The sequence below is a fragment of the Vipera ursinii genome (assembly GCF_947247035.1).
Source record: "Vipera ursinii genome assembly, chromosome: 7".
Lineage (NCBI taxonomy): Eukaryota > Metazoa > Chordata > Lepidosauria > Squamata > Viperidae > Vipera > Vipera ursinii.
This window is the reverse complement of record NC_139521.1, coordinates 67,031,057-67,043,486: the sequence shown is the minus strand read 5'-3', so window position 1 is coordinate 67,043,486 and position 12,430 is coordinate 67,031,057. Positions and strand designations below refer to the sequence as shown.

Genomic DNA, 12,430 nt, shown 5'->3' with positions numbered 1-12,430 from the left:
ATTCTATTCTATTCTATTCTATTCTATTCTATTCTATTCTATTCTATTCTATTCTATTCTATTCTATTCTATTCCATATATTCTATTCCATTCCATTCCATTCCATATATTCTATTCTATTCTATTCTATTCTATTCTATTCTATTCTATTCTATTCTATTCTATTCTATTCTATTCTATTCTATTCTATTCTATTCTATTCCATATATTCTATTCTATTCCATTCCATTCCATATATTCTATTCTATTCCATTCCATTCCATATATTCTATTTTATTCTATTCTATTCTATTCTATTCTATTCTATTCTATTCTATTCTATTCTATTCCATATATTCTATTCTATTCTATTCTATTCCATTCCATTCCATTCCATATATTCTATTCTATTCCATTCCATTCCATATATTCTATTCTATTCTATTCTATTCTATTCTATTCTATTCTATTCCATATATTCTATTCTATTCTATTCTATTCTATTCTATTCTATTCTATTCTATTCTATTCTACTCCTCTACTCTACTCTACTCTATTCTATTCCAACAATGAAGAAGTAAACAATAGCCCATCCGAGGAAATATCAGTGTAGACAAACAAGCTAACAGTAAACACTGGACTAGTGAAGTAACCACCAAGAACACTCCCACCAACAGTGATGGACAAGCCATTAGTATGTAAGAGCCGATCCACTGCCCTCTAGCACTGATGATGTTACTTAGTGTGGTCATGAAATGTCTTCGAAACCAGCAAGCTCAAAGAACAGCAAGCAATTTTTTCAGGGTAAAAAAGGGGGTTAATAAGATCTCCATTTCAGTCTTTCAATTTTGCTCCATTTCAGTATGTGCACAGTAGTGCTATATGATGTTGCTCACATAGATTTGTTAATGTCTGTTGATACAAAATTAGAAACATCCTGGATTTTGTTACAATTACATCTATCCAAAAAATATTTACTCACTGTAAATTGACACTTGTTTTTTCTTTAGATGTGTACATAAGCTTCAGCAGGATATCCAGCAATCTGTTTCTCAGAAGAATAAGATTTGCAGAAACAAGTCCACCAAAATCTTCCTCAGTTCCTAAAAGGCAAATTATTGCTTTGAAGCACACAATTTTAAATACCCATGCAGAGATTTATTTTCTAAAACTGTCAGTGGACATTAACACATAACAAATCTAGCTAAGAAATACTTCCCCAATTTTATTGCACAGGAAATGTTCCTTGAGCTGAAAATGCTCTAAATTTTAAAGATTACAAGATGAAACAATTATAGATTAAGAAAGATAAAAAGAAAAAAATCACTAACACATTCCTTTTGGAATTATACACACATTATAACATATTTATTGTAATTTATATGGACAAGCTGCAGAAAATAACTGTAAGCTAATCTACCAATGTACATCTAAGCAAGTTAAGCTGTAAATAGTCTTTTAGTATTACAACATTTTTGGACTTAGTATAAATTTTGACTGGTGTGAAAAGGTTTGTAATATAGGGTACATTCACATGGTACCCGCTTAGCAACTAGCACACCTTATGACTGTAATTCCAGCCTCAATGCACACCGGAGAATGGCATGCATGAGCTTGAAAAGAAACCCACACACTTTAAATGCTAATGCAAAAATAACATCTCAACTTCTCCTGCACTCTTGCCCTTGAACCTGGAACTAGTTACCAGTGTCAAGCTTCTCTTCGTTGTTCATCTCCATGACTACAAATTTCTCACAGACTGCAAATGTAGGCAAAGTAGAAGCGATGAACTGTCCAAACCTTGGAAAACAGAAGCGGGGAAATGGCAGGCACTTGTATGACAGGTGGAGTTTAATTTTGCTTGTTGTTAACATCAGCTGCACAGGGAAAGCAACACTAAGGGGCAATTGGTTCAAAAAACCTAGATCAGACATGTCAAACTCGCGACGTCGCGTGACATCATTGTGCAACGTAGCCGAGCTTTTTCTCCATTGCCGGCAATGGAGTGGGCACGGTTTCCTGATGATGCATCCGGCCCACAGGCCGGCAGTTTGACACCCCTGACCTAGATTCTCGTGACAGCTTATTTAGAATTAACATTGCCTTGGTCTAATATAATACCAATCCAACCTTCCTCAGACTACTGAAACTCCTGCATGTACTGCCTGAGGTTTTAGGGTTGAGACCTCAGAATGCAACTTGGTTGGGAAAGGTGATGCGTAAAGGCCAAGACACATGTGATAATGCACAATTATTATATCAAAATAGTAAATTATATATTTCAAATAGATTATATATTTGAAGATAAAACTATGGGATTATCATTTTGGAACTGACATGGGTTTTGGAACACGCAAAATATTACATTTTCCAAGCGTTACAAAACTTTATACAGATACTCCTCGACTTATGACCACAACTGAGCCCAACATTTTTGTTGCTAAGAGAGACACTTGTTAAGTGAGTTTTGCCCTATTTTACGACCTTTCTTGCCACCATTGTTAAGTGAATAACTGCAGCTGATAAGTTAGTAACAAGGCTGTTAACCGAATCTGGCCTCCCCATTGACTTTGCTTGCAGAAGGTAGCAAAAGGTGATTACATGATCCTGGGATACTGCAACCGTCATAAGTATGAGTCAGTTGCCAGGCATCTGAATTTTGATCACATGATCATGAAGATGCTGCAAGGGTCATAAGTATGAAAAATGGTCATAAGTCACTGTTTTTAGTGCTGTTGTAACTTCAAACAGCCACTAAATGAACTGTTTTAAGTTGAGGACTACCTGTAGTAAGATTCCTATAGCTATTAATCAATAGATTCTGGCCCTGTTTTGAACATTTTCTGCCCTCATACAAAAATCTCATACATTTCTATGCGGGCCTAGAGAAATGTGCCCTCAGAGATATCAGGCTACTCTCGAATTTCCGTGGGGAGAAAATCCATAGTGAATCTCAATGGTACCTGAGTAGGTCATTGCTGCTAGGGAACCCCTGAAGCAAATAACTTAGGACATTGCTAATGGCGGCAATGGTTGGCTGTGATAAACACATATCTCGAAGTGTCAACAAGAGTTTTGGGATTAGTTGGAATTCCCTCATCAGCTTTGCATTTTTTGATGCTTCACTGTAAGAGAAAGAACAATGTAATAAATAAGAAAACAATTTCCATTCTCACCGATAATGATAAGCTTCTTATACTACAACTCGCATTACAAATTATTTTTCTAGAGGCAATCATATCCAAGTATCAATTAGTACATATTTCATTTCAGAAATCTGCACCACTATCATATTGTACTACTTAATGCAAAAATACCTGTATTTATTTACTTAATTACCCCAATTATTATATCCAAACATTTTTGATTTGTTGATACCTTTTTGGTTACCTATTTTACATAGGCTCCTAACATAATTAAAGTCAAATGTTGGTTATCTCTTCTATGCCCCACCTCTGAACGTCACTTCTGAGCATCAAGAAAGCCCTTGTTTTGTCCATATATTTGTAGTTTCTATAACTGATTTCAAAACCTAGCATTATTTGAATGAGATCTTCAAAAGAAGGAGCTCTATTTCCTGCAGAACCGTATATTTAGTGTGTGTGTGTTTGTGTGTGTGTGTAAAGATGTATGTAATTATACCTATGCAGTGCTCTGTATTTAAAATGCAAACATAACACCTGTCTACAATACCTTAAAACAATTTTGTTTTTCCTAAGATTGCAACTAAATTAAAAGCATTATGCTCCTCTACGCTGTAAAATTTCAATTGGTGATTTAATCCAAACAACTGTGTAGCTTTAACCTACATATTTTATCATGAGATAAGATGTCCTTCCTATTCCTTCATCACCTCAAAAACAAAACACAACAGGGAATTTTAATCAAGTTGTATAAGAGCATTAAACAGGGGCACCAAGCAAAGTTTTCTGTGAATTCTGATGGAGGGAAAAAAACTGGAGTGTTAATTTTCTTAAGACTATTTATGAAACAATACTTATCAATGTTACCTAGACTCAGTAAGAAGTTCGATGAAATGTTCAAATAACGAAAGATGAAGTTCGTAGGGGGCATGAAGCCAAACCTGAAATGCAAAAAATATTTCTAATTCTTACATGCTGTTAATTTAGCACATAATACCGCTACCAAAATATTTCCCTTAAGTATATCCATCAGGAATTGAGCCTGACTAATACTTCATCTTCATTCTAGATTAGCAAAATCACAGACAATTTTCTTGATTAACTTTATGTCATTTGTTCTGTAGAAAAAAATACATTCTAAATAACAGTTCACTAATTCACAGTTTTCCTTTGTCAAAGAAATTTCCAGGTCAGGGCTGCTCACTGGTCTAAGAAAACAAAACTGATTTATGTTTATTTTGATTGGCTCTGAATATAACACAAGCCAAACCTATGAATATTATAATCAATTTTCTATTTCAAGTCCAAAGATTTGCATGTTGCGTCTCCTCAATGAATAGTTTATAGAAAAGTTATTATGGTAGATATAATCACATCTCTGGTCATATCTAATAATTTTCAATGAAGTCAACAAATTTATTTCCAGTTGTATATTCTTTTTAGAACAAAGCATTAGTCCACAATACTGCAGCCTTCCTAATTTAATGTTGTTCTCCTGATATGCTTTAGCTATAAATCTCATATTCCTCAGCTAGAATGGAGGAGATGAGAAATGTAGTCCCTGCATATCTGGAAAGCACCAGAATGATGACTACTTATAATCTATTTCAATAGTTCACATTAAAATTGGCCAACAAGATGAATCAATGTTTATTTGCAGTACAGCTGCACAATACAGGTGGTCCTCGACTTATGACAATTGAGCTCAAAATTTTTGTTGCTGACATGGTTGTTAAATGAGTTTTGCCCCATTTTACGAGCTTTCCTGCCATAGTTGTTAAGTTGTTAAGAAGAGCCTTGGTGGAGCAGTGGGCTAATGCCTCCTTAAGTAACACCAGCTGCCTGCAATTAGTGCAGGTTTGCATCCCACCAGGCTCAAGGTTGACTCAGCCTTCCATCCTTCCGAGGTAGGTAAAATGAGGAGCCAGATTGTTGGAGGCAATTAAGCTGACTTTGTAATAATGCCGCTTGGGGGTGTGTGAAAGCCCTAATAAGCAGGCATATACATAGAATGAAGGCTATTGCTAAGCACGTTGATTTGTGCTTTAAATTGTAAGCCGCCCTGAGTCTTCGGAGAAGGGAGGGATATAAATGGGATTTAAAAAAAAGTAAATCATTGCAGTTATTAAGTTAGTAACATCGTTGTTAAGTGAATCTGGCTTCCCCCTTGACTTTGCTTGTCAGAATATCACAAAAGAGGATGGTGTGATCCTGGAACATTGCAACTATCACAAATATGAGTCAGTTGCCAAGCATCTGAATTTTGATCACATGACGATGGAAGTGTGAAAAATCGTCCTAAGTCACTTTTTCCAGTGCAACTGTAACCTTGGACGGTCACCAAACAAACTGTTGTAAAACGAGGACTACCTGTATACCACATGGCATGTGAAGCAAGAAAATGCTTCTTCCCCCCTTTCGAGCAACGCTATTACTGCAGATTTGCAAACTAATCTTTTATTGCTAGCGTTCAAGTAATATTCTAAGTACCTCAAAATCACAAAGCAGATCCTGAAAAGCAGTTGAATTTGGAATAATGGATGTTTCATGGCCACTATCCACAGTTCCCACTAAAGAAAAGGTCAGATGTAGAATGTGGCTGTTCAAAAGACAACGTTTCTTCTTTAACAGCATGGCCAACAACTGGAACAAGAGGAAACCACATAGAGATGCTGAAGCCCAACATTTCTGAATTCTGCAATCTCAAAGCATTTTACAGACAAACATTCACTTCATTCTAGCACAGAAAAACAGTCACACAGCGAAGCTGTCTTATGAGGGGTTCTTGGTGTTCTCTTGCAGATGTTTCATTACCCAAACTAGGTAACATCATCAGTGTTAGTAAAGGAGTAGGGTTTGCACTCCGTTTTTATAAAAAACTTTATATATGACCGGCTCAAGATTGGCTCAGTCTTCCATCCTTCCAAAGTCGGTAAAATGAGGACCCATTCTTTAGGAACAAAATACAAATTTTTGTTAAACCCTTAGATAAGCACATTATCTTCACACCTGGGATGCATCCATGTGTGTACCCCATACAGAAGCACAACCTATCATAAATGATGCTTGCTGATCTGGACTCTCTCTTGTATCAAATAATGTGTGAGGTCTACTGATGGTCAGAGTTGAGTAGCATAACATTTGTTGAGTCAGTACCAAATCTAGTCACCTGCACCTAAATACGTTTTCAGCTTGCCTGCTTGGCTATAGTAAAGAAGTAAGGTTTGCCTTCAGTTTATACGTATATATCCTTTTTTTTCTTTGTATTCTTAAAACAAAATCATTTTTATATTATGTACTAGTATCATGTGCATATCATTATAATGGCATATTATGCCATTAAGTATTTATATATTTACACTTTATTCTGACAGCAAATTTATAATTTAAAAGTAAGAATGATTGTTCTTGTATTTTTAACTTTTGGGAAGACAAATTAAGAACCGACGCAGCCAGGCTAATGCAGCAATCTGATGATGTCAATTAAATTCTCAGTTCATTGGGGGGGGGGAACCCCTCATCCTGCCAACCTCACTTCAGAAGCTGAAGCTCATGCAAATCCATACTGCTGGATCACTGTAGGTGATGGTATCTCGCTTTTGATTAGAACAATAAACCTTTTCTTACGATGGAAAAACATTCCCATTTTGCAGGAGAGGCTTTTGCCATGTACCCAAATGAAATGTTACATTTTAAATCAATTATATAAGTAAAACCACCTCCAATAAATGTCCTTCAATGGACACAGATGGTGCAGTGCCCTTGATCGTCCTAGCAACAAAGCCTCCCATTTGCTTCTCTTCAGGATCCTACCAGTTCTTCCTTTCAATCTGGCAAACACTAAGCGTCTCTGCTGAGCTAACAGCTGACCATGTTGTGCTGCCTAAACTGTAAAGCCATGGATGGCGTCGTGCTGTCACTGCTTGAAATTTTCCAACAGCATTTGCCAGGGAATTTGCGCAGCAACTGTCCAAATGAAGTCAGAGACCCTGACACAAACTTGTAGTTTTATAGAAATAAGTGTATTTAACATTTATATTTACAGCAGACGAGAGAGCCAGGATCACGGGAACATCATGAGGTAAATCCAAACAGCATACAGAACACGCAGGAGGGAAAAAGGCAAACTCCCCCTTTATACCCGCAGCAGCCAATCGTGGTGTAGATCAGCGGCCGCCAATCTTTTGGACACAAGGGATCGGTTCCGTGGAGACAGGTTTTTCCACGGACTGGAGGGGGCCTGGTTTCGTGTGCTGCCTGCATCCCGCAGATGGGGTTTCACTTGTTTGCACGGCTCGGTTTCTGGCATGCCACGGCCTGGTGCCGATCCATGGTCGGGAACCCCTGGTGTAGATTGCCCCCTGCATGAGCCAGCCCTCTCCAGCCAATCAACTATAACTGTGTGTTCTAGCCCACTGTACACTTTACTGTACCAGCTGCTAAATTTAATATCCTAACTTAATTCTTTTCCCACTCTTCCAAACCTAGCATGTGCATCTGATTCTAAGATGAAATGCAATGAATTTCACCCAAATGTGATCCACATAAGCAGTTTTGTTTCTCTTTACACACACCTGATACCCTTTGATTCTTTCCATTTCTTTGCTAGCGAGAGGATTGCTCTTGACCACACAAACAAGGGCCTTCACAGCAGCATAAAGTCCTTCTACGTCCGATGCCATGGCTACTAGGCCCAAAATAGCAGCAGCTCCACCAATGTACTGCAGCGTAGTTGCAACAGGCTTAGGGACAAATGTTCTTACCCCTACATGGAGGTGGCAAAATAAAATAAAAACAATTGCCATCAGTTTTACAACATAATCATCAACTTAGGTATTACTTCAAAAATAAACAAATAGTGAATGTTCCAATTTCCTTTATCTTGCCTTATTTAAAAATAGTAAGTGGAAAAAAATGTATCATATCCGATTCTGAGTTACACTGCTGATCCTGTACAGGTTGCCAACAATGGAGAATAAAGCCAAATAATCAGTTCAAAATTTTGTGTACATGTATTCAGACTCTAACTCATGTTTTGAGGTTCTTCTACGCAGCAAACAAAAGGAGCTATTTATTTATTTATTTATTTATTTATTTATTTATTTATTTATTTATTTATTTATTTATTTAACTTATATACTGCCCTTCTCCCATAGGACCCAGGGCGGTTCACAAGGCAATTAAAACAACATTACAATACAAAAATTAATAACAATTAAAATAGTTTAAATTTTCCTTAATTAAAATCTAAAACCCCTATAACTCTGATTAAAAACCCAATTACGATAAGTTGAAAAATTAACTTATCCTCCTTGCTTACTGACCATTCAATGGTTAGACGTTATTTAATTTAATTTAATTTAATTTAATAATATTTGTATACCGCCCTTCTCCCTGAGGACTCAGGGCGGTTCACAGGGCAGAATAAAATACTAAATACAAACATTAAAAAGAGATTAAATGATTGCCCAAGTTATCCAGTGCTAAAAGAAAAAAAAACCCTTTACAGCTCATTTACAACTTTTGCAGCACCTCAGTTGTGTGATTGCCTTACAATAAATACACATTGTCCTATATCTGAGCTATTTCTTTTTTCTGCCGTTGCATAATAGAGACACTGGAGAGAAAAGGATTGCAAGAGATTAAGCTGTTTGATCTTATACTGAAATCAATGTATTTGCAACCAAAGCTCAGAGATGAGAACTATTGTTTATAGTATGCTTGGAGAGAAAAGGATTGCAAGCGATTAAACTGTTTGCTCTTATACTGAAATCAATGTATTTGCAACCAAAGCTCAGAGATGAGAACTATTGTTTATAGTATGCTTGGAGAGAAAAGGATTGCAAGAGATTAAACTGTTTGCTCTTATACTGAAATCAATGTATTTGCAACCGAAGCTCAGAGCTGAAAACTATTGTTTATAGTATGCTTTTGCATTCTCTCCTCTCTAATCTTTCCATTCTGTGTGAATGGGAGGGGAGAAAAAAAAAGCAAGCAATTTCTGTAAAATCTCACTTTTGCCTGACCATTTCCTCTATAGAGCAGAGAAACCAGAGAGGAAGGTATTGCAAGAGTGTAAGTTGTTTTCTACACATCTCAAGCAACGTGATTACTCCAGGAGTGGGAAAGCGATCCCAATTGGGATCAGCAACTTGGTTGTTAAGTGAAGTAAAAATGTGACTGTGCTTACAATCTTACTTCAGCTTTCCTTTGCTTTAGACCTAGAAAGGTTGTCAATGTGAGGATTGTGATTGCAAAGTAAATTTTTAATCACCTTTTAACTGTGAATGTTTGCTGTACAAGATATGTTGCTAAATGATGACTATCTGTTTAGATTTGGGATCAGGACTGGGTAGGGTAGGGTAGGGTAGGGTAGGGTAGGGTAGGGTAGAATAGAATAGAATAGAATAGAATAGAATAGAATAGAATAGAATAGAATAGAATAGAATAGAATAGAATAGAATAGAATAGAATAGAATAGAATAGAATAGAATAGAATAGAATAGCAGAGTTGGAAGGGACCTTGGAGGTCTTCTAGTCCAACTCCCTGCTCAGGCAGGAAACCCTGTACCATTTCAGACCAATGGTTGTTCAACCTCTTCTTAAAAATTTCATTGTTGGAGCATTCACAACTTCTGGAGGCAAGTTGTTCCAATGACTAATTATTTTAACTGTCAAGAAATTTCTCCTTAGTTCAGGTTGCTTCTCTCCTAGATTAGTTTCCATCCTTTGCTTCTTGTCCTGCCTTCAGGTGCTTTGGAAAATAGCTTGACTCCCTCCCTCCCTCCCTCCCTGAGATATTGGAACACTGCTATCATGTCACCCCTAATCCTTCTTTTCACTGAACTAGATATACCCAATTCCAGCAACTGTTCTTTACATGTTTTAGCCCCCAATTCCCTAATCATCTTTCTTGCTCTTCTCTGCACTCTTTCTAGAGTCTCAACATCTTTTTTACATTGTGGCGACCAAAACTGGACGCAGTATTCGAAGTGTGGTCTTACCATGACATTATAAAGTGGTATTAACACTTCACGTGATCTTGATTCTATCCCTCTCTTAATGCAACTTAGAACTGTGTTGGCTTTTTTGGCAGGTGCCGCACACTGCTGGCTGATATTTAATTTTTGGCAACTGAATGAGCCCTCCTTAATTGATTGATATTCAAGAGTAATTTTTAATGTAACAGACAGAAGCATTACATACTTGAGTAATCACCATGCAAAACACGTATAATTTTATTTCAATGTTTTCTCACCCAGATATCCTATCAAAGCTGCACCAATGGTACGCGCAGGTCCATTTAAATGTCCTCCTGAATTGTGGAGCAGTTTTACTGGAGTGGCATTTTCATGAGATGAAATAGCTAACTAATGAGTTAATGACAAAAAAAACACCTTTGTTTAGACAGAGTTTATAGGAACAATATACTTTGAGCATTTTCACAGATTGACAGAAAAACAAATTCCTCAAGCCTAAGAAAAGAAAGGTTTGGTATGATTCTGGGATTAACACAAACATAAGAATAGTAGAAAGGAACAGTTTCCTTGTAAAAGGGAAGAAATGTTTTTTTTCTAGTTGGTCAATATCAGAAACAGTTTCGCAAACATCTTTAATTTTCCCGGCTTGAAGATAAACACTTTTGTGGACACTTGTCATCGCTTAGGCCAGGGGTAGGCAACCTTGGTTCTTTTATGACTCGTGGACTTCAACTCCCAGAATTCCTGAGCCAGCCAGGTTTCCATGCTGAGCCATGGCTGTCTCAGGAATTCTGGGAATTGAAGTCCACGAGTCATAAAAGAACCAAGGTTGCCTACCCCTGACTTAGGCCAAGCTTCTAACTCTCAAATCCAAAAGCACAGTTAGTGGGAATCATTCATTTCTAAAAGCTGTGAGAGGATGTAGCATCAAGTAGAATGCGTTATGGAGAAGCAAATAATCAACAATTTCTCTTTTTTTGGTACACAGCCTTTAAATAGGCTGCTTAATTTTCTCAGCCTCTCTTAGAAAGCCTCTCTTTCTCTCTCTGGTCCATTCATAAGCCATTTGCCTTGGATCAGCTCCCATTATGCATCTCTATCATAGAAACATTTATAGATAGTCCTTGACTTACAACCACAACTGAGCCCAAACCTTCTATCGCTAAGAAAGATGGTTGTTAAGAGAATCACTGTAGTTGTTAAGCAAATCTAGCTTGTCCCATTGACTTTGCTTGTCGGAAGCCAGCTAGGAAGGCTACAAATGGTGATTAAATGACCCTAGGACAGCGCAACTTCATAAATACATGCCAGTTGCCAAGCACCCAAATTTTGTACATGTGGCCACGGGGATTTGTGTGTGTCATAAGTCACTTTTTTCAGGGTCATTGTAACTTCAAACGATCACTAAACAAAGTGGGCAAGTCAAGGATTACCTGTACCTCATATGAGATTACAAAGCCAGTATCCGCTGGTATACTCCAAAGTGTAAGTTAGCTGCAATAACTCATGTAAGTCCCTCCGAAGTATAAAAGAGGTAACAAAAACACACTTTTTAAACCACCTGGGGCCACCAAGAGTGAGTTGGGTGGCCATATAAATTTTCTTAATAAATAATACCCAGGAACTAAATACTTATTTGTTCTTTGTTAACCTTTAGCTGTGCACATTATCTTCTAACCTGGGATGTATCCATGAGTGGACCCAATATGCAAGCACAACCTATCATAAAAGATGCTTGCCAATCTGGTCCGTCTCGTGGATCAAATAAAGCGGGAGGTCTGCTGATGGTCAAAGTTGAGTATTACAACATTTGTTGAGTCAATACCAAAAACTAACAAGCTACACATAAAAAAGTTTTCCGCTTACCTGCTTGGCTATGGCCTTACTGTCTAATTTGTTATAAACTTTTCTAATCCTTGCCACTGTCAGTGAGGAAACAGAGAGAGCGTAGAGGCCAAAAGAAACTTTTTCCTCTGGGACCAATGACACTGGAGATGGACTGATTCCTTCTGCTTTGGAATCTTTACCTTCAAACAAGAAAGTCATTTCACTGTGAGGTGATATAATATAGATTATAAACCAGATGAGATGCAATCTTTAAACCCAATTTCACCACAATTGGGAATACCCTAGGAGACTTTAGAGAAGGATATATTTTTTTTAGAATTAGCTTCTATTTGCAATATAGTTATAGTGCAGAATTATGGGTTAGAGAGAAATATCTAGCCTAAGATCCAGTCAATAATAGCAATGAAAACCCTTTCCAAAGGAAATAAAATATTCATCCTATCCAGTATTTAGTTTGCTACTCTAAGCGCAAATGTAATA

General features: G+C 37.1%; 1 protein-coding gene across 5 annotated transcripts in view; it reads right to left on the bottom strand.

The window, feature by feature from the left end:
• WDFY3 (WD repeat and FYVE domain containing 3) overlaps positions 1–12,430 on the bottom strand; it is a 196,540-nt gene that overhangs the window by 66,002 nt on the left and 118,108 nt on the right. For all 5 annotated transcript variants that reach the window (XM_083367552.1, XM_083367553.1, XM_083367554.1 and 2 more), the window contains 8 exons: positions 11,969–12,129; positions 10,381–10,492; positions 7,697–7,887; positions 5,613–5,765; positions 3,990–4,063; positions 2,943–3,104; positions 1,685–1,779; positions 962–1,082 (listed from right to left, as the gene is read on the bottom strand). In XM_083367552.1, the coding sequence (XP_083223678.1) occupies positions 962–1,082; positions 1,685–1,779; positions 2,943–3,104; positions 3,990–4,063; positions 5,613–5,765; positions 7,697–7,887; positions 10,381–10,492; positions 11,969–12,129 (1,069 nt within the window). The remainder of the gene's footprint in view (positions 1–961; positions 1,083–1,684; positions 1,780–2,942; positions 3,105–3,989; positions 4,064–5,612; positions 5,766–7,696; positions 7,888–10,380; positions 10,493–11,968; positions 12,130–12,430) is intronic.